The following is a 23,675-nucleotide window of genomic DNA, read 5'->3' as shown; positions in this document are numbered from 1 at the left end:
AGCAACAACTCAGAGCTCTAAATATGGACCTTTCACTCAGCAAACACAGCAGCATTACATGCGTAAGGTCATGCTCTTATTCAGGTTGCCAAGTCTGTTTGGGAAATCTCTAGCAGTATTTTTAAGCTGCAACCAAATATACTGTCCCAAAATTGGTCTCAATTAAAGACTCTCTGGTTATTTGGTGGAAAACAGTGAAGGGGGAAACGATAAAAACCATCTGCTGAGCAGCTGCCTGAGCACAGCATGCTAAGAACTTCCACTTGAGTTTCAGATAACTGTTCACTCAACAGCAGAAAACAAACAGAAATCTGAAACAATGAGTGTAAATGTAAGACCGTAAGGCCGACGCGCCTCTCTCTTCTCTAAGTGGCACTTGTTTTCCATCTTCCACTGTTGATAATCACAACTAGGCATCTGGGTGCAGACTGTCAGAGTGAAGTAGTTGGGGTGTTTGTATTTTAAATATAATATAAATGTGTGTATTTTTAAGGTGGCGATTATTGTAGTTAAGTCTGTGTCTGATGGTTAAGTGAGTTTACATGGTAACAGCCCACAGTGAAGGTAAAAACTCATTTAAAAGAAAAAAAAAAAGTTTAATTGATTTATTTATTTCATGTAACTTCTAGCAGGACTAGCCACACTTGTAACACACCTAACCTAAAATAACCTAAAAGTACCCAAATAAGAGGATTCTGTTACCAGCACAGGCCCATTTGGACTTTTTGTTCAAGGACTGCGCAGAAGACATTAATAGAAAGTTACTCGAGTAATAATGAGAGTTTTTGTAGATTCAATGTTTTCTGCATTAAAAAAAAATAAATAAATAATAAAAAAAGTGAATCTTGACCTCATCATATCAAACCTGAAAGCATGTGTCCGGTTACATCCATTATCTCACCTTCTAGCAAATCAGTGTTCATATGAAAGACATTTCACCAAGTGGAGAAGCTCCAGCTCATCAGCCAAAACAAAAGCAGGCAAAGATGATACTGATGACTGTTGTTGCAGCAGCGATTTGCACAGGAGCCTCTGAGCTTTATTGGATTACGATTCCATTAAGGAAGCCGTTGCTGGTATCTTGCCCTGGAGATGAGACTCAGCAGATTATCCAGAGAGCCGGTCAGAAAGCACGGCCTGCTAGCTGATGCGAGTCCTATCACTTGTTTTTTCTAATTTAATCGGCCTGAGGTTTGACAATTATTCCCCTTCCCCCCTTTTATACTTGGGAAAGAGTGTCAGTATCCAGCCTCACGTTAATCTAATGACCATAAAAGGAGATGGGAATGGACATGAAAGCTGCTGACAGCACTAACAGGAGGCAATTACACACTGTATATGCATTAGCTTTAAAGGCAGTGCTGCTTATCTATTAACCTTAAAGGCTTCATAATCAGCAATTCAATTTAGTATGATCCCACAGATCTGATAGGTCCAAAGTAAGGCTGGACCACCTACTGGCCTCTTTATACATACATACAAACAAACATATACACATATACACACACACACACACACACACACACACACACACACACACACACACACACACACATACATACATACATATATATATATATATATATATATATATATATATATATATATATATATACACACACACACACATATTTACATGACCCATAGGGGTCACAGCAGTTTGTTCCAAGTCTATTATCTTCCCAAAAAACAATTTCATAAACATAACATTTCAAGTATTTAACAAACCCTCTTTTACGTGAAACAGTTGTCAGAGCATCCATATGAAATTCATTTTAGTTTCTTCTTGGCTTCCAAAAGTGTAAAAATGTCAGATGATGCAACCGTCCAACCATGTATGCTGATTATGTAAACTATCAAAAAAGGTAACAAAAATAAAGGACATGGTTCTGTTTACCATGTCAGGTGTTCTGACCTCAGGAGAACCACAAAAATGTAGAATTATTATAATAATGTTCATTTATTTGAAAAAATGTAATTATAAACTCAAGTTGAAGGTCAAAGTTTTCTGCGGGTGTCTAAGTAGATCCTGTTTAATTTGAAATTAGTCTGAAAAGTCAGGTGGCGCAACCAGTCAGTCAGGTGGAGCAACCAGACCAGCACAGTTTAATAACTGAAACAGGCAATTAAAGCTGTGATAACACTCAATATATTTAAGACATAAAAAAACACAGATATAAATGCAAATATTTAGGCCAATAAGGTGAGAACTCTAAATTACATTTACTCAACACTGAACCACTCTGGACACAAGCATCTGTTAAATATGATAAAACCCATTTTGAATGTTGCTTTGTGTACTTTGCAAATGACAGCATCTGCTAAATATGCAAATTCTTCTTAAATGTTGATTGGTCTACTGTTTAATTCTGTTTTGCTTTAGTGAAATAATCATTTAGTAACATAAGCTGCAGTACATTGCTATACTACATCACAACACAATCGTACTGTGGCTCAAGTATTGTGAAAACGCAATTAAAAGCAGTATTTCTGTGCTTATTTATAGCTTAAGATAATATTAGCATTAAAACTCAGTCCAAATGGCCCAAATGGAAAGTGTCTGAGACGTACTGTAATGTACCGAGAGTATTTATCGATAATTTGCCCCAACTGTCACATTGCTCATCATCCCAGCTCGAGTCTAAAGAGATGAAACTACATATAATCACACCTTTAATAAACATTTAGCAGAAACTATTTGAATTGTTCTGATTACGTGTCATTTTTATACTTTTACTCAATCAAATCTGGATTTGCTACTGTTTTGCTAATAATAAGTAATCCCATGTGAGCAAATAATACATTTAATATGACAAATTAGGTGATAAATTCACTTTTTAGCCATTTTCTTTGTTTAGAGAACATTTCAGGACATTAACGGTTTGATAAGGGAGGAAAACACCATTAGACAGTCCTCTGGTCGAGTGGACGGGTATGTAATGCTAACCTTGAACTGTCTACCATAACGGAGCACATGGTAGGAAGCAGCTTCTTCCTTCCTGAATGCGAGAACTGTGTTCTTACAACATCTGTACAAGTCAGAGTGCAAACTGCAGCCCAACAGCCACATCAGATCAGATTCACACAAACCACGTGAGGCGTTTGACAAAGATCTTACAGCAGAACACTAAATTAACTGTACTTTAAACAGTAATATGACCTGTTTTAGGACGAATTTCACCATAAATAAAACCATTAGTAGTAGATAGACACCAACACCAGCCCCACACCTTATTCACATCATTTAAGCTTAATATAATTGATGCAATTCTTGGATAAAACTGTATTTTGTGCTCATTATTGGTTCCTATTCAGACAACTTCATGCTTTGGAAACTCCTACAGTCATGAAAGACGAACTGCAGCACCAAATCCAAATCTGTGTTGGGTTTGTTTTCATCAGTGCTGACTAGTCTGTAAACAGTGTTTACTAAACCCTCATGAGACAGAAAAACACATCAGCAAAAACAATGTGTGAATTTTCTAGTGTGTCAAAGTGCATCTCTCATAGAAATAAGGGCTCATTTGATCCGATTCCATAAACAAAGGCTGCCTAAGACGTACTGTGAACGAAATGTTTGGATGTTGTAGAAAAATACTAATAAACAAGGCCGGGACTATTTCACAAAGTAGGATTTCTCAGTTAAAGCTAAAGTAGGTAACCCATATGAAAATACATAAAACTGCCACTGTCTTCCAGTAAACACTTAAATACTCGCAGTAGTTAGTCCACATATACATCAAGCACACATATCAACTCACACCAACTTATATACGCACACACACACGCAAATATGACATGAATATGAAATACTGAATTTTGTTAAACCCTTTCTTACACTATTACATTGAAATCGTTTAATATACACATGTCTGTCTGTTTGTCTGTTTGTTGGTCTGTCTGTCTACTCTTTCATCTGTGTTACACTGACAAACACCCGCGCAAGCGCACACACACACACGCACACACACACACACACACACACACACACTCTCACACACACACACACACACACACACACACACACACACACACACACACACACAGGCCACCTAACTCCACTCCTCAGTCGTTTATTATTTTTGATTATCTTGGTTGTAAACGTTGAATATCTTGCTTTTAAACTGTATAATAAAAAAGTCATTCTCCAAAGGGGTGTTGGGAAGGAAAAATAAATAAATAAATAAACCTGTCACTGCGTCCTGACTGTAGTACATGAGACAGATAATCTGTGAAAAAAAATCAGTCTCCTCGGCCTCCACCTAGAGCTCCACCTAGAGCTCCCAATGCCATTTGCAAGAATCAAAACAATGAAAACAACCAATCAGCTCCAGGAGATATGTCTGACGAAGCGTCAATCACTGCTGATGCAGCCCCTCCCCCACACACCGTCTCAGGAAACACAAATGAATTGGTGGATGAAGAACCACCAACAAGTAAAAAACTGCCCAGCAAAGAAAAGCAAACAGAAGAGAAATGAAGAAACGGAAGCTACAAAGAAAGACAGAGCAGGAGATAAAACAAGACTAAACATCAAAGCGGCTTTCGGAGGCGGAGGGAGCTGCGGCACCGGAAGGGCTTCAGATCTGATGCTGAATTAGCCACGTCTCTGCTTGCCAGGTAATCACAGCTGCTTGGTTTACGTTTTATTTGATTTTCAAAAATAATGAACCCCAAAGTTAAGATGGTGCTGATTACAGTGACACTGTCGCACGTATCCCATATTACTGTGATGCTGCTGTCGGGCTAACATTAGCCTGTTTCCGATGCTAAGGCTACTAGTTAACTTTATTTCAAAGTTACTGAAAATATCTTTGCCCAGGCAGCCGATTTGTCGTCTGTCCTGATATCTGTGCCCGTGCTCTCCAGCTGTGTGGACTTTCTCACCGGTAAGTGCTCCCCGCCGGTTACCTGGCCTCGCCATGGTTGCCAACCTGCGCGTCCGCCTCCGCTGCAGGGAGGGGCTTTGGAGGTGGGGCTGGAGCACAGAGAGGGAAGGGGAGGGACCTGGAAGTTGTATGCGTTCAAATTTTAATTTTTAATTAATTGGATAACCAAATCCCAAAGTCAAACACGCTTAATAAGAGAAGAGCTAAAACTGGAGTGGATGTTACGGCAAAAACACATCACAATACATTTTCTCAATACACAACAACGTCGTTTTGTTTGGTTCAAGTTGCAAACAAAATACACCAGTTAGACAAAAATCTACGAGCGCTAGGATTTTTTCCACATATTATGCTGCATTACATCCATTAAATGGGCTGGTTATGCTCTCTTTGACCTTCAGCATCACAGAGATTCAAAATAATGATCAACAAAAGGGGAAACATTTAGAAGCCTCTTTTAAATCTGTTTTGAGCTGCACTGTACGTTTTTGGGGATTTGGAGACCCCTCTGGTAGAAATGTGCAATTACATGCAACGTGTAAAATTAGTGAATTATCTACTACTGTCATCACATCTTCATCAGTATGATGGTGATTTTGAGATCATTTGAGGCCGAAACATCGAGCCAGACCTTCTTTTTGAGTCTGTGTGTGATGTTAATACATAAAGACGTACGTCGTGGTGTGATGATTATTTCAGGCTTTACAGGGCGACTCACAGCAGCGCACGCTCAGTATGTTCTACTGTGCTTATATTCTCCTGACTTGTGCATAGTAGTCCCTTTGCCTTGCAAACAAAAGACAATAAATTCTATAAAAGACTGATGTTACAAAATAATCAGAGCTTTCTGTGAGGGAGCTTTTAGGGGTGGATGTCTGGTTCCTATCACCACCACTGTGAACAGTTCTGACTCGGTAAGTTTATCTAGAACAGAGCGTTTCACACCAGACCACTCTGAACCACTCTGAATGACTCTGTTTACATCTCAACCACTTAATTAAGCAGGAATTTTAAACAATTAGGAATGTAAAGAAAGAAATTTTTAGTCTTCAGTACTTGCAGCAAACAGCACCTCCATAAACTCAGACCACCCCACCCCCCGATCTCTAATCTCTGGAATGGGAGGAGCAGGGGGGCTTTAATCTGCAGATCAGTACATACACACATACATACAGATAAAACCACACTGCTGCTGGGACCAGCTGCTCTTATTAACCAGCCAGCACAGGAAACAGAGCCCAGTCTCTCCAGAGTAACAGGACACTCTCAGCTCACATCACTGTCTGGGAAAAGTCTGAGCTCTGCCAGAACCCTGAACACTCAAAATATCCCTCAAAAACAAGACAGTGCAGCTGGACAACGTGACGTTAGGTATCACTATTAGAGGTACTGCAGTTCACCTCTTTCAGGGTAATGAAGAGTAACTCTGAACCTCAGAGTTTCATTAATGTTTACATTTTATATGCAGAAAAATGTAAATCAGAGTCAGAATCAGAATTACAGAGTCAGTATTGTTCACAGTGGTGGTGATAGGAACCAGACGTCCACCTCTAAAAGCTCCCTCACAGAAAGTTCCTACATGAAATGGTTATAAATTCACTGCCTGATGACTGAGACACTGTTTTATGATAGTTTTAAGAAGATTCTGGCCTTAAACTCCATTCATGGTGGAGGGATACATCCAGGGTGTTGTGAGGCAAAATAGTCCCCAAAGAAAAACATATCATTTCAGATTTTCCACTATTTTCCACTCTCAACATTCCATATAAACTCAGAAGAGTCGTGTAGGTTCACTGAATCAGAAATAATTTGTTATTCACAATAATGAACGGCCCCTATTCTTCTATGGCTAAAGAAGAAATGTTAAAGAAGAAATAAATATGAATATCGGTCCTGATTCGGTCCTTACTCAAGATTTCAACACTGGTATTGGAGTAGAATCTCCAGCCAGATGCATCAGATGTTTACGTGTGTCACGCTAGCTATGGCAAGGCAGAGAGAGAATCCAAACACACTCTCCTTAATCCTGCCTGCTTAAGCACTGCAGACAGAGAGAGAGAGAGAGAGAGAGAGAAGCTATACACCTCTGTTGTTATACATTCCTCAGCAGCTGCTCGTACATTAGTCAGCCTCCTGACTGGAAGTGACCGAGACAGTAAACACAAACTCTCAGTTCGGACCTGAGATCAGGTTCCCCTTCACACTCACTAAGCTGCATTAAAGCAAAACCTGATTCCAGCTCAGCCTTGTGAGTTTGAGCTTGGATGGGTGTGAGTAAAGGGGCCTTAAACGAAGAGGGGCAGAAGCTCCTGGACAACTTCAGGAGGACAAAAAGAGGCCAGCCAGCAGCTCAAATCATCAGCCAAAACGCAACGGCGACAGCACAAATACGTCGTCACCGGCTCAAAGGCACTGACACTGATTCAAAAGTCAACGGCAGCGGCTCAAACACACAGTCAACGGCTCGAAAACACAGGCCCAAAGGCACCAGTGCCGGCTCAAACATAGTCGTCGGCCCAAACACAGTGGCTCAGGCACCAATGGTAGCCAAAACACAGACACCTGCCCAAATCTAGTCATCGGCTCAAATACAGTCAAATACAGTGCCCCAAATGCCCTGGCAACAGCCAAAATCGGCACAAAGGCTGGCCAAAAAGCACCAATGCCAGCCCAATTCTAGTCATCAGCTCAAATACACTGTCCCAAATGCAGCAGCACCAGGCCAAATAAAGTTGTCAACTCAAATACTCTGTCCCAAAGGCTCAAACAAAGGCCCAAATACACTTGCACCAGCCAAATTTAGTCATCGGCTCAAATACACTGCCCCAAATGTGCCAGCACCAGCCCAAATGCAGTCGACGGCTCAAATACACTGGCCCAAAGGCACAAACGCAGGCCCAAATGCACTGATGCCAGCCCAATTCTAGACACCAGCTCAAATACACAGCCCCAAATGCCCCAGCACCGGCGTAAATATAGGTGTCGGCTCAAACGCACTGGCTCAGACTGCCAGAAACAGGCACAAATGCGACAACCCCACCCCAAGTCTAGTCATCAGCTGAATTAAACTGGCTCAAAGGCACAGACACTGGCCCAAATACACTGCTGTATTAATTTGAGTCTAGGCATGGCCATGTCCAAGCAGCGCAACGCAGACCAACCCCAGACTAATACAGCACAGAACAGATATGTTACCAAAATCTCCTACGAGTCACTGATTATATTTTCTGCTAACTTAAAAAAAACAACATCTTACTCTACTAATTATGCTTAATATAACTAACAGAAAGTGCTCGTTTGATATGGACCCTTGAAAAGCAACGCCAGACAACACGACAAGGCTAATGACCACTCAGCGCAGATGACAAACAGTGACACTAAAGGGTCAAAGAGCGCTTAATCACATCAGGCAGAGCCACGAGAAAGTCCAGACACAGTTATGCGGGCCATGAGCGCAAATAAAGGCGAATAAAGCCGCTTTCTGAACCCGACCGCTCCCTGCTGCCAGGCCGCGGTCTCCTGATGTTTGAACAGAACATGAGCACAGTGGGTTCTTTGTCGCAGTCAAATCATAACTGAATGAGCGAAGAGACTTTGCCTACAGTGATGCACAAAGGCAAAAGGAAACATGCAAAAGCTCCAAAAATCAAAAAAATAATAAAAAAGCGGTTCAGCTCTGCCATGAAAGCCCGGGTTGTTTTCAGAACCAGCAGACGGTCCGCAGCGGGCGGGGTCGCTCGGGTTTGTGTCTTGTGAAAAAGAACATTCAGGGCTGCAGGGGAAGTTCAGTTCGAGGGGGGTCAGCGATCCACATGCAGAACTAAACCCAAACACTCGCTCAGGACATTAAAAAATGGATCTCATTATCTGGGGCTGATGTGTTTCAAAGGAGAATTTAGCAAATCTATACATCTTTACCCCCTTTTCCCATTTCTAGTCAATAAGAAAGGCCATGTACACAACATGGCCAAAAGTATGTAGACAGTCCCTCTTAATTAGCAGGTTTGACTATTTCAGCCGCACTCGTTGCAAATTGGTTTATAAAATCAAGCATACAGCCTCTACAAACTGGGCTGTAATGAAGAGCTGGGTGGTTTTCAATGTGGCACAGTCATAAGATGCCATTAGGGATGGCCTGAATAAACAAATAATTTACATTTCATATTACATTCATTTTTAATTCTAAATATTCCAGTTTTCCATTTGAAACAATTTGACATTTATACTTTCTTTTTTTTTTTAAACAGTAAAGATTCTAAATATTTATGAAATGAACCATTTCCAAAAATCAGCCAATTTATCTTTTTATTTAAACAAAACGTCCTCCCAGACTGCTTCCAAAACACTTTTCAGTAGAACTCCGACATCCATCACTATTCCAGCAGATCTTCCAACAACCCACATCCTGCCTTCTACCGAACGTCACTAAGGCTACGTTCACACAGCAGGTAAAAGTGGTCCAAATCTGATTTTCTCACCAAAGCCGATATTTTTGTTTGGCTGTTCAGATTGTCTTTTAAATGTGATCTGTATGTGACATCAGTCTGAACAGATCAGCTCCTAAACTGACCCACATGTGCAAAAGAACAGAGCGTCACGCTGCTTCACGGCTGCATCACAGGAGCGATCATGAAGTTCTGACGGCTGACAGCTGGGCTCATCACCCAGAATGTGTTTGAAAAATCTTTAAACGTTGCTTTCAGACTTTTAACTGTGCTTTGACGCTGCAGCCTCGCTCTCCGGGCGCGTCTGGTAATTTCTCTCGAAACCTCTTTGAACACGGAGCGGTTGTGATGAGCCTCTTCTAAATTCTTCTAAAATACAGAAACATCAGGCTAAATGTTTATGAGTCTCAGCAGCGCAAAATAATGACGAATGTTGAGTTGGATTGACGTAGAAGTCGCATGAATTCTGATCTGGCCGTTCAGACTGAGTCACACTGCTGCAGATCGGATACGTATCGGATTTCAGTACCACAAATAAAAGCGTCTGAAATCAGAATTGAAAATATCAGATTCAGTGTGTTTTTTGCTGTTCACACTGAGTGCATCTAAGTGGGAAAATGGACTAAAAGAACAGAAAAATAAAATAATTTTGCCCTGTGTTTGACACATGGGCTCTAGTACATGTGCACTTAGCATTTATGCACTAGAGAAGCAGCCCGATTGAATCTGTACCTGACCTCACTAATGCTCTTTCAGCTGAACTCAATCAAATCCTCACAGCAACATTCCAGCATCTAGTGTAAAGCCTTCCCAGAAGAGTAGAGGCTGTTACTGCAGCACAAACTCACTATTAACACCTTCATTTCAGAAGAAACACCGTGTCTATTAACATCCTTTATTTTGGAATGAGATGTTCAACGAGAACATTTGGATGGTGACCATAAGGAGATGGGGGTACCTGGGTTAATTACATTTTGCCAAACTGCTCCTTTAAAGTGAAGAACAGAAGAACAACAGTTATTAGCTGCCCCTCAATAAATCAACAGTAATTAGCATGTATGACTCAGTAAATTAATGACCAATAAACTCCAGTCAGCTGAGCCGGTTATGCTCCAGATTTGATCCTATCATATGACTGCATCTCTCTGAAAGACCCACACAGTCAACCTTCCCCGACTTCTGTGCTCAGAGCTGTGTGGCAATGTGTTGCTAAACTTCACAGAGAGATGACAGATGAGTGGGAACAGACTCTGGTCTGAAACTCTGAGAACTCTGGTCTGAAACTCTGCTTTCTTCATGTCTGTGTCCACGGTTGGTTAACACAGGTTGACGTGTTATGATAAGCACAATCATTCCATCTTTTCAAATAACGCATATAATGCGACTCACTAACTGCACATACAGAAATGTGTACAACTGCACATTGGAAATTCTCTGATACTTTGTTAGCCCCCTTTTACCCTGTTCTTCAGTGGTCAGGACCACCATGGACCCTTACAGAGCAGGTACTATTTGGGTGGTGGATCATTCTCAGCACTGCAGTAACACTGACGTGGTGGTGGTGGTGTGTTAGTGTGTGTTGTGCTGGTCTGAGTGGATCAGACACAGCAGTGCTGCTGGAGTTTTTAAACACTGTGTCCACTCACTGTCCACTCTATTAGACACTCCTACCTTGTCAGTCCACTTTGTAGATGTAAAGTCAGAGACGATAGCTCATCTGCTGCTGCACAGTCTGTGTTGGTCGTCCTCTAGATATATATTTGTATAAGTACTACAAGGGGGCTATGCACCTTCACTCACCTTCGTAACTGTGTAAATATGATGTGACAATAAATGTGATTTGATTTGATTTGCATTTCAGCAAATGATCAGAAAATAAAGCTACAATTACAAAACAGAAACTTCTGGTTCTAAAATTTGATTGGCTAAGCTTTGTTGAGCCCACTGTTTTTTTGTCTGGTTGTTGGCAGATTCAGATTGTATCCAAACTGATTTTTGACAGTCTGGACACTAAAAAACGCATGGAATCAGGTTTTTACAAAGCTGATCCAAACCACACTTGGAGCAGGTTTGAAATGCGATTCCAGTCTCAGTCTGAACACTCAAATCAGATTTCAAAGTGTCTTTTGCGTCACTTGCAACACGACAAACGACGGCGATGTCAAATCCACAGTGATGCAGTGCTGGGATTCAAGAAGAGCTCCAAAGATTCATGATTATGAAGAGAATTCTGAAGAGTTTGGAGGGCGAAATGATGCTCCTCCATCTCTCCTGCATTTGAAATCCGCATCACCAGCATAGCTGCGTCGTTACCACAGCAACCCATGCAGATAGGCTGGTGATGTTGGGACACAAATCCGATCCGACCACTTGCAGATAAAACAGTGCGGACAGTCGACTCAAAAGATCTGAGAAACAAATCGAATTTGCCTGCAGTCTGAACGTGGCCACAGTCCTATCCAATTCCACCCACTAGTTAGGACCATCCAATCAAACGATACCACCAGCAACAGGAGGGCAGAACCGCCGCTACTGCGACGTCATTGGGCAGGTGAACACGCTTGGAGGAGAACATTAACCGCCAGTTCTGCTACATCTGGCTAGCCCCACACTAAGTGATGGGGGACAGAGAGGGCCATCCCACCCACCCACTACTGTCTTGGACTGCTGGGCACAGATGGCTGTAGCATCACCGGAGATCGAACCCACCATTCGTGCTATGAACAAGCTACATACACCTCTGTGTCGTCATTCTGTATTCCGTGTCATGCCCATATAAGGAGCTCTGGGTCTAAGCTGGTTCTCTCTATAGGAAAAAATGAAGGTATTTTTGAGTTGAACTTATATGTTTGGCAACATGTGCCTTTTTCCTCTAAACGCCACTTCTGAGGTCATTAAGGAGCCGAAATACTCGTAGTGCGTTAGAGTGTATTCAAGTGTCTCTTAGTAACTGAGTAAAGTGGGTGGGGCTTATGCTATGGAAACACCCACAACAGGGTTATTACAGTTTTGCAATATTCTTTAGTTTTTATTTAAAGATAGTTTTTCATTTTGGGTTTTGATTTAAGTTTAGTCTTAAGGATTCTTTAAAAGTTTTAGTTTTTATTTAGTTTCAGTTTTAGCTGTTAGTATTATGATGAACTGTGTTATCCCGAAATAACATCACGGCTGTGATTTGGTCGCCGTAGATCATCACAGCCGTGATGTTATTGGCGATAACACACTCCTCGAGTGTTCTATTGCTTTAATACAACAGTTAAATAAATACAGTAATAAATTAATAAACTGGGCCGTGAACGCCGCGTTTAATATGTTTTAATGTTCGCAGTTCCTTCACCAAATTATAGTTCCTTAACGAGCAGCTTGTTGATACGTCAGGGTAACGAGCTCCGCCCACTCGCTGCACAGTCTGCTGTAAGCCCCGCCATTTGAAATATGGACTGAGCCATAAAACTGCCACAATATCAGGTTCAGCTCAGTTCTGTCAGTTTTTGCCAGATCAGTATTAATGTTGTTTTGTTCCAGCCAGTCTGTAAAGCATCTTACAGCCCATTTAGTTTGGCGAATGGTGTTGGGTTCATTTCTGGCTGATTCCAGGTTGTTTAGCTGTTCTTCTGTCACAGCTGCCGACTGAAAAGCTGCTCTGTGGTGATGACAGTTTGGGAATTTAGTGTCGTCTCATCTTCAGAGTCTGACCAAATCGGCTGTCGGTCAAATGTGATCTTAAAAGTGTCCATTTTCTGTTTGTGGCAAAGTAAGAAGTAAAAACGTTCAAATGTCTTGAGCGTCTCCTACAGCTGTCACAGTCTCAGCGGAGTGATACAGTGTTTGTGAAAGAAAACGTGATGTTATGGTGAAGTAACAGCACAGTTAAAACGCTTCTCAACCAATCAGCTTGCGTGGCCGGAACTGACTGTTGTATAATTGCAGGTATTTGATAAGAGTAGAATTAATTGAACGCAGCAGTAGACAGAGCTCAGACTCCAGCTTTCCTTAAACACCAAACACACAAACGCACTTCTAAACTCTCATTAACACACTGAAAAAACTAAAACTAAAGGTTTATTCTCTGGAAATCCATTTAGTTTTAGTCAGTTCTGCAGCAGACATTTTGATCTAGGTTTCATGTTCTCAAATACTGTAATTTATTTGTTATTACAGTTAACGAGCACATTTTCCATGGCTGGTTTTTGTTTTAGTAATGGTTTTAGTGAACTATACTTCAAACCACACTGACCCACTGATTTAAATAAAATGGGCCTTTTTACTGAAGAGCTCATAAATTCTAACGGTTGTGATTCTTGGAATTTAATCAGAGCTCCAAATCAAGATATTTTAAACATGTAAAATAACAAATTTAATAACCAATAAATCCAACCTGAGATTACGTATCATTACGCTCCTGTTGATTTAACCTGGCTGTTAAGCTAAACTGAGCCCACTACATCTCTCACACCCAACACTGGCGCACAAATAATCTCCGGAGAGCGATCTGAGGAATCCCTCGGTAAGCAGACAGGGTTGTGAGGTGAGATCTTCTCCAGGAGTAAACAGGATCTCCATTCAGGTGTGAAAGCTGAAGCATGTCTAAACTGGCTGCTGTCTGCCTCGCTGAGCATCACAGGCACTTAGCAGTATTAGGGCGGTATTCCAGTTAAGCCGGTATACCGGCTGAATCTCATCCTCCAGTATGAGCTTCGTCATAACCGTTACACCGGTTTGCCACAAATCAGCGCAGATAATGAGACGCACAAATGGTGCAAACCACACTAACGATATCCTGTTTAGCTGAGTTTGGTCTTTAAGGAAAGCTGGAGCCGAGCTGAGCTCCGCCTACTGTTTATTTAATTCAGCTCTTAACAAACACCTGCAATCATGTAGTTCATCGTGATACTAAGAGCTAAAACTGAAACTAAAACACAGGACTAAAATTATTACTTTTTAGTACATAAAAAAATACTATTGATGAGTCTTTAAGACTGAAAGTCTAAATACACAGGGATGTTTCAGTCACGTTTCAAATGAGAATCAAAATGCAGAATTACCTCCCGATGACTTGTCTGCTTCATCTGAAGCAGTCCGCTCCACTTTTGAGGCAGCATACACAAATGAATGGCTGGACTTCAGGGGTTAGCATTAGCCTAGCAAGGACACCCAAGCGACAAGGCCTGGCTGAGACTCTTTCAATGCCACACAAGAGCCATGGAGCAGCTGGTACTGCAGTACTGACTGTAATATTTTCCAAATTCCATCCGTGTCTGATGATCAGAGTGGTGAGTGTATGAGAAGCACAAATGAGAGCTCTGATTGGAGAAATCTGACCAAGCTGAAGTTGTACTGTTATTTGGATTTCGTGTTCCACCTTAAATAGAGCAGCAGTTTCATTTAGGAGCCTGTAAAAGGTGTCAGTGTGTAACTGCAGCTCTATTTAAGGTGGAACGGAAAATTCAGACAAAAAGCTGCCAACTTGGTCACACTAGTCCGGCCCCCCCATGCACTTGATACTACATCTTTAAAGGGCCCTACCCCCCCTTATTAAGGTCAGGTATCTCTGGTATAACTTGTACACTGGCATACTGCTGATTTATGTGAGTGCAGACGTTAAATAAAAACTACAGAACCACAGAAGATGAAGGAGGAGTGAGACCGAGAGGAATCTGAAGCACTCGAGGCGTGTGCCATGTGTTAAGAGAGAAAAGCTCCGTCATTAGAAGGTGATTTAACAGCGGAGAACGGCAGCTGCTCCATCAGCTGTTCATGTGTCACGTCTCTCTCTCTCCTCCAATCCAATCCAATCCGATCTAATCTCGACCCGTCAGCACTGCCAACTTCCTCGCCTCATACCCTCAAAGGCTACTCACTCCGCTCACACCACAATTTGGAACACCACCCAGGACAGCAGGTTTAAGAAATAATGTCCAGTTAAATAAACAAATAAATAAATATTTTTTTCCATAATGGTCAATATTGCCAGAAACTATCTGGGTATTTTTCCATGAAACCCTATGAACTGTATGTTTTGAAACTCAAACACCACCTGGCCAAAAGTATGTGGACACATGACCATCACACCTATATGAGCTTGCTGGACGTCCCTTTCCAAATACATGGGTGTTAATATGGAGTTGCCCCCCTTTGCGACTGTAACAGCCTCCACTCTTCTGGGAAGCTTTATACAATATGTCTGAGTGTGTCTGTGGGAATTTGTGCCAATTCAGTCTAAAGAGCATTTGTGAGGTCAGACACTGATGTTGAGCGTGAGGGCCTGGCTCACAGTTGACATTGCGTTTCATCTCAAAGGTGTCCAGTGGGGTTGAGGTCAGGGCTCTGTGCAGGCCACTGGAGTTCCTCTACACCAAACTGGTCACTCCATGTCTTTATGGAGCTGCTATGTGCACAGGGGCTCAGTCATGCTGGAACAGGAAAGGCTCTTCCCCAAACTGCGGCCACAAAGCTGGAAGCAGATAACTGTGTAAAATGTCTTTGTGCTGTAGCATCAACATCACCCTTCACTGGAACTGAGGGGCCCAAACCCTGAAAAACAGCCCAGCCCATCATCCCTCCTCCATCAAACTCTACTGTTTATCACTCCTCCACCAAACTCTACTGTTTATCACTCCTCCACCAAACTCTATTGTTGGCTCTGCGTTCCGGTAGGTAATGTTCTCCTGGCATCCACCAAACCCAGATTCATCATCAGACTGACAGATAGTGAAGCTGATTCATCTCTCCAGAGAACACGTTTCCACTGATCCAGTGTCCATTGGTGGCGCTTTACACCACTCCAGCCGACACTTGGCATTGCACATAGGGATCTTAGGCTTACTTTCACCTGTTCGGCCATGGAAACCCATTTCATGAAGCTCCCAAAGCTCAGTTCTTGTGCTGATGTTGCTTCCAGGCAATTTGAAACTCTGCAGTGAGAGACGCAACAGAGGATAGGAGATTTTCGCACATTATACTTCAGCGCTCAGTGGCCCTGCTGTGAGTTTGCGCAACCACTTTGTGGCTGAGCTGTTGCTGCTTCTAGACACTTCCATTTCATAATAATAGTACTTATAGTTGACCAGGGCAGATCCAGCAGAGCAGAAGTTTCACAAATTGAAAACAGTGTCACATTTAAAATCGCTGAGCTCTTCAGTACGACCCATTCTACTGTCAGTGTTTGTCTATGGAGACTGCAAGGCTACGTGCTTGATTTTATACAACTGTTAGCAATGGGTGTGGCTGAAACACCTGAACCCAATAATTATGAGGGGTGTCCACAAACATTTGGCCATGTAGTTTAAAAAAAAGGGGGAGGGAAAATTCAGTTTTCCATGACATGGTCCTTTTAAAATTGAGTAGGTGTCACACATTCTGTTCGATCAGTACCTTTGAGCTCCTCGGAGAAGAAGGCTGAGTGTCTGGAGACGAACAGTTTGAGCTGCTCATCCAGGTTACAGGATGACAGGTCCACGTCCCATGAGCGGATACCTACACACAGAGCAGAGGAAAACAGACCAATCAGAACACAATCAGCGTGCCGTGTTCAATTATTCATGCCTAGCATTCACTTTCTCACAGAACACACTGGCTTCCATTTACAGACACGGAGACATGGCAAATATAAGAATCTAACACGCCAGACAGAGCAGAACCATCAGAGGCAGAATTCATCACTTTACAGGCAGAGCACAGCTGCATGTAGGGGAGATCTGCGTTTGTGGAAATGGTGCTTAAGTAAGCAACACAGAATACAAACAGTAAACAGAAAATACAGATAAATACAAAGACATTGTCACATCACAAACTACATGCTTTATATGGTGTATTTACACTGATCAGGCATAACATTATGACCACCTCCTTGTTTCTGCGCTCATTGTCCATTTTATCAGCTCCACTTACTATATAGGTGCACTTTGTAGTTCTACAGTTACAGACTGTAGTCCATCTGTTTCTCTGATACTCTGTTAGCCCCCTTTTACCCTGTTCTTCAGTGGTCAGGACCCTCATGGACCCTCACAGAGCAGGTACTATTTGGGTGGTGGATCATTCTCAGCACTGCAGTAACACTGACGTGGTGGTGGTGTGTTAGTGTGTGTTGCGCTGGTCTGAGTGGATCAGACACAGCAGTGCTGCTGGAGTTTTTAAACACCTCAGTGTCACTGCTGGACTGAGAATAGTTCACCAACCAAAAACATCCTGCCAACAGCGTCCTGTGGGCAGCGTCCTGTGACCACTGATGAAGGACTAGAGGACGACCAACACAAACTGTGCAGCAGCAGATGAGCTATCGTCTCTGACTTTACATCTACAAGGTGGACTGACAAGGTAGGAGTTTCTAATGGAGTGGACACTGAGGTGTTTAAAAGCTCCAGCAGCACTGCTGTGTCTGATCCACCCGTACCAGCACAACACACTAACACACCACCACCACGTCAATGTTACTGCAGTGCTGAGAATGATCCACCACCCAAATAGTACCTGCTCTGTGAGGGTCCATGGGGGTCCTGACCACTGAAGAACAGGGTAAAAGGGGGCTAACAAAGTATCAGAGAAACAGATGGACTACAGTCTGTAACTGTAGAACTACAAAGTGCACCTATATAGTAAGTGGAGCTGATAAAATGGACAATGAGTGTAGAAACAAGGGGCTCATAATATTAAGCTTGATCGGTGTACAATAATCAGAATAATAGCCAGAAATAAAGTGCAAAGGGCAAGAACGTTTATTTACACAAATATAGAGGAAAAACAATCCCAAAATAACTTAAAATACTCCAAAATAGCTTAAGAGAGTGATTTTTAAAATCAGAAGAGCCATAATTTAGACTAAACAGCCTTTATTAAATGGAAACAAACTTGAAAGTAAACAACTGTTACCTGGCAGGAAACATTAACTGCAATAAGAACTAAAATATAGTAAAATAAATCAACTAGGGCAAATAGTAAGTAACTATTTATTTTTTAAAGGTGGTCAATGTGTTTCAGGTACAGAACTTTTATCCCGTCTCCCTCTGAGTAGGGCAGGGCCGTGGTGTTAGCCACTGCACTATCCAGCTGGTTTATACACTTTACATAATAACACACTGAACGCACTCACACTCATAACACAAGGAGGGGTCTGCCACAAACCGTTAGGCAACTCAGCGAGCATAAGAAGTACATAATAGGCCACTTTAACATCACTGCGATATTCATAACTGATGCCTAATTTTGTAACTCCAAATAAAGAGTCAACATACTGTAAATATTCATTTCATCGCTCAGCACTATCACCTCATTTTCATTTAGTTCAGTTAACCCCCTTAATTTCCGAGGAATATTTCATGCATAGACTTATTATTCAGTAATTAAAGGGAAAACGATGTAAGCTGGGTATTGTAGTGAACTGAAAAAAAAAATGCGTACAGGATGACGTTTAAACTATTTTGGAAAACTTCAGAGACTATTAACTTGTATATATTAACATAGTCATAAAATCATAAACATGCCAGCCGATCACATCCACCCTAAACACAGCAATGTTTAATCCAGAAACAGCTTAATCCGCTTTAAATCTGCTTTAAGTCTTTGCTATGGTGTCCCAGGTGGTTGCCAAGGTGTTGCTAGGCCACTGCGTTGTTATCCCAGGTGGTTGCTAAGGTGTTGCTAGGTTTTTGCTAAGGTGTCCCAGGTGGTTGCTAAGGTGTTGCTAGGCCACTGCGTTGTTATCCCAGGTGGTTGCTAAGGAGTTGCTAGGCCACTGCAACATTATCCCAGGCGGTTGCTAAGGTGTTGCTAGGCTAGGTCTTTGCTATGGTATCCCAGGCGGTTGCTAAGGTGTTGCTAGGCTAGGTCTTTGCTATGGTATCCCAGGCGGTTGCCGTGGTGTTGCTAGGCCACTGCAGAGTTATCCCAGGTGGTTGCTAAGGTGTTGCTAGGCCTTTGCCACATTCCAGTATTAATATATTATAACTTTAATAAACACTGCAAGAAAACCGGAATACAATCTGAATCAATAGTAATCTGTTTTGCATTTCATGTACATTTACATAATGCAGACGAGCTCCGTATGTGCTAAAGACTTTTAATGAGTGTACTGCTGTTGTTTTTGGGAACACTAATGTAAACAAGCCAGTTTAACACTTTGGACGGACCAATTTTCGCCGCAGGATGGCTCACGGTTTTTCAGGATTCCGAAAAAGGTCTGGAGCAGTGCGACGAGGCTGAGGGATGTAACTTCATAGCATGACAAACAACATATTAAACTCCAGTTTTAGGCTGCACTGCCGCTTTGTTTCCTTGAGAATAATAACTCTAGTAACTGTACGCCTTCTGTAATTCTAGATGAAAACAAGAGGCTGCTTTTATCATAAGTTTGATTAATGTGGTGCCACTGCCAAAGTGAGAAATATCCCAATATCAAATGGCCATTCCTGCTTCATACGCCTACAACAGCGACAAAGAGGCAAACTGCAGCTTGCTTCAACCTCCGGCCACGCTAAATTAGCTCTGAGACACTGCAGGCCTTCTGCGTTCGGGTCTGTGGCCGACAGCACGGAATATAAAAAAAGCAAATTGTCATTTTGACCTTAGTTGAGTTTGCTCTTGGCAGGCTGCTTGTCTGCACAGAGTAATTACACCTTCCAGCGCGGAGGGTGGAGCAGGACGAGGCCGTATCAGCGAGCTTTTATTACCCTCAGCCTGGCTGTAAATGCAAACACTCCTCATTTACCTGTGAATAAATGATAATCTTTATGAATAATCAAAGTTGAGCTTCCCTGCAGCCTCGCAGCAAAAGCACGAGTCATTTTAAATTCATGCGGCCTGCTAATTTAAGAACGCAGCGCTGCTGGAAGGCTCTGTGGGCTTCTGTGACAGCAAACCCTGCAGATGTTCCACCCACATGACAGTATTTCTATTAAAACCTCCAAAACACAAGACTGGATACGGATCCATTTTCCATGCAGCTTGTGGAAAAATCTGGGAGACAATAGCTTGCAAATGTGCAGAAGTTGATGCAACATGGAAGCGTCCGTCTACAGGGGATAAACAGACATGAGCTCACCGTCACATGCTGCTCACATCCATCAGAAATGTGAAGAAGACATAACAGAGCACGAAAAAGCAATGCAAGGTCAACTGCAAGTATTCAGAGGGAACACGTTTCTTTTTGAGCGTGAGCCGAGTCGGCCCTGGCGTGCGCCGAGACGAGAAGTAGTGCAGCACAGCAAGAGACAAGGAACTAGAGTCAAATTAAAATAGTGATCTATATATATATATATATATATATATATATATATATATATATATATATATATATATATATATATATTTATATACACACACACACACATACATTATATATATATATATATATATATATATATATATATATATATATATATATATATAATGTATGTGTGTGTTCAGTACTTTAGTTTCTTCAAAGTAGCCACCTTTTGCTTTGATGACAGTTCACACAAAGCAACTGTCCAAACTTTTGACTTGTATATGGATACAAATTTGAATAACCAGTAACGCTTGCGGATCCTCGGACACCAAAATTAGTCGGAATGTGCACCCATACAAGAAACGTTCCACTTATAAATAGCCCAATTTATCCACTAGGGTAATGCTAATGTCCTCTAAATGCCATTCTACATTAGCATTAAGCTAAAGGTGCTGTGCATCAAAGTCCTTAAAGGAAAGTCTGTTCACTTGGCGGCCATCTTTGCAACACCGCCGGGCAGTTATTTCCGGCAAGACCGAAATCCTCTCTCTCTTTAAATGGGGAGAGAAAAAGGGGGTCTTTCCCCACTTGCAGCACAAACAGCAAGCTGATTGGCTCTTTTTTTATTGAAGGGCGGGACTTTCGTTATGATGTGCGTTATGAGCTTTCCCATTCATCTTTAAACCAGTGGGTAAGAGTGGGAAATATAACAATGTCTTATCGTTATCATGATAAATTGTCACAATACTATTCTGTGAGTGAATCGTGGATATCGTCAGCACTTAAAGAACACTAACTACACGTTCATTAAAAAATGACCATAATTAGGCCTGTTTAATTGGATTTAGTGCAGTATAGTTTGTAAAATATGGCGTAAAAATCATCACAGTTGTTGTTTTATTACTATTACTATTATTGTGTTTGTAAATGTGGCACTACAGGTTCCATTTTGTCTGTTACAACTTATTAAATCTCGGAAAAACTAAAAATATTGTGCTGAATACCAGGTATCGTTATAATATTTAAACCGCTGCAAAACAGGACAAACATAAAGCCATTTGAAAGCCTTAAACACAAGATTTTACCATCACTGCAAATATTTTCATCCAGTTTGTTTTGTTCTGAGCTGCTTCCACTGCTGACCAGATGAAATTTACCCAACTGCAAATAATCAAATGACCCTGGGTCTGGTAGTTTATTGGAAAGCTGAGCTAGCCTGCAAGCTAAGCCAGTGCTAACACTGCAACAGGCTAACAGCTCCACACCCATATTAGACAGCTTTAAACCTCTGGGCCGCGCTGGACGGCTGCAGTTGAGCTCTATTGTCCGGTACAGTGACACACAGGCTATTTATTCACTTCCTGGTGAGATCAGTTACTGTCTGAATTGGGAAACAAAGAAACGAGCACCTTTTATTCCACGTCAGCCCACGACGCTCAGCACTGCACGACTGCACACAAGCAGTTAACGTCATGCTGGGTCTGAACTGCGTTTAGCCACAGAGCTGCGGTTAAATAAGTGGCAATTCAAACTGGTGAGCCATTCAAAAGGAAACTGAAAGACAAACATTTCCTCCAAAGACAAAATTACACAACCGATACTGAGTCAATACTGATGTACAGAACACAGAGCGAATCTGCAGAGCTCTTCATTTAGATCACCTTCTCGGTACGGAGGCTGTGGGCAAATGTATATATGTTTACAGTCAACACCAAAATGTTCTGTAACATCATTAAACAAACCCTAAAGCCAGGGGTCGCGACCCAAACGCTAAGAAGAGCCATTTAGTCCTTTCAGCAGAAATCAAACCACCTTGGGAGCCACAATATTTTATGTCCATTTTACCATCTTGAGTGTAAATATGCCTCAGTATGTGCTGATGTTCTAGCTAAAAAATATAATACTGCAAATTTACACATGCATTGCTCTGCTTTAACCTCTTATTGACCAGGGTATATTTTGGTTTGTCCATCTGAATTTCCATGACCAAATCATAAGGCAAATTATTCAGTAACTGCATTAAATAAATTAACAGAACATGTGTTTTATGATACACATATTGCTATATGCTTACAATTTACTGCTGGAAGCCAAAAATCTTAGACGCTCTTTGTATTATTTTATAAAAATAATGTTTACAGAGCAGATCACTGAAGAGACGCCATCTGTTTATAGTTTATAGCCCAGATTTGTGGAAAAATGGGTCGACTTTCAGTAGAAAAAAAAAACTGAGTTCAGCTTCTTTTATTATAAGGGTTTAAAATGACATCACCCATCTACTTGACTGGAAAGAAGACAGTTACAGCCTCATACGACCCCCACCTTTAGAATGAAGCTGAAAGTTATGAAGAATATGACGAAGTGCGTTTTTGGAACCACCAGCGGTCTCAAGGAGTCGAAGAGTGATTATAAATGCAAATAAATCCATTCATCTCCAAATCATCTAAGTTTGTCTTAAATCTCTCTCTTTGCCATTTCGTAGCTACTAGCTAGGCGAGATTGTCTGCGCTGCTATGGTGACCAGCAGTCTGCGCTGATCTTCAGGGTTAAAGGGTGAATTAGCAGTTCTAGGCTGCATTAATTCCAGTGTTTAAAACTGTGTTGAACGATCAGCAGAGCTTTATTTTACTGTGAAGGAGGATTATTTTATTTTTACCTACTAATCTAATTCCGCCGTGGAGCCGCAACACATTTTCATAATTGTATTTTTGGGGACTTGTAACACTGAATAACCTCATCAAACACAGATACGCAGCTTTAGTGATCACAATGACGTTTGATGGTGGAGTTGATGGTAAAGACAGACCATCGCTGACCCTCCATAGACCAAATAAATGAGTAATGATCTGTGTGCTTGTATCTCCTGCAATGCGTACGCTGATGCAGTACTTAATGTAATTATAGATGTCTAGATATGTTACCATAGGCAACAACACAAACAAAACTTATTTACAACCTATCGATTTAGTACGGATCAACGCGTCTTTTTCTTGATATCTTGATTTTTGACCAGCCTCTGACTGCTTATACACACCACGCAGACAGAATGTCAACAATCTGGCCGCGAGGCGCTTCTTCGGATTTTGCGAATACTGTCTATAATGACGGCAGCAACAAAGCTGGGCAAAACACAGGCTCAAT

At 41.7% G+C, this 23,675-nt stretch overlaps 1 protein-coding gene across 1 annotated transcript in view; it reads right to left on the bottom strand.

The window, feature by feature from the left end:
* map1sa (microtubule-associated protein 1Sa) overlaps positions 1-23,675 on the bottom strand; it is a 53,303-nt gene that overhangs the window by 14,112 nt on the left and 15,516 nt on the right. Inside the window, exon 2 of the mRNA XM_036586577.1 lies at positions 16,709-16,810. Coding sequence (XP_036442470.1) covers positions 16,709-16,810 — 102 coding nt within the window. The remainder of the gene's footprint in view (positions 1-16,708; positions 16,811-23,675) is intronic.

Source organism: Colossoma macropomum, unplaced genomic scaffold, assembly GCF_904425465.1.
Source record: "Colossoma macropomum unplaced genomic scaffold, Colossoma_macropomum, whole genome shotgun sequence".
NCBI lineage: Eukaryota > Metazoa > Chordata > Actinopteri > Characiformes > Serrasalmidae > Colossoma > Colossoma macropomum.
Note: the sequence above shows the minus strand (reverse complement) of the source record. Positions and strands in the feature narration are given on the sequence as shown.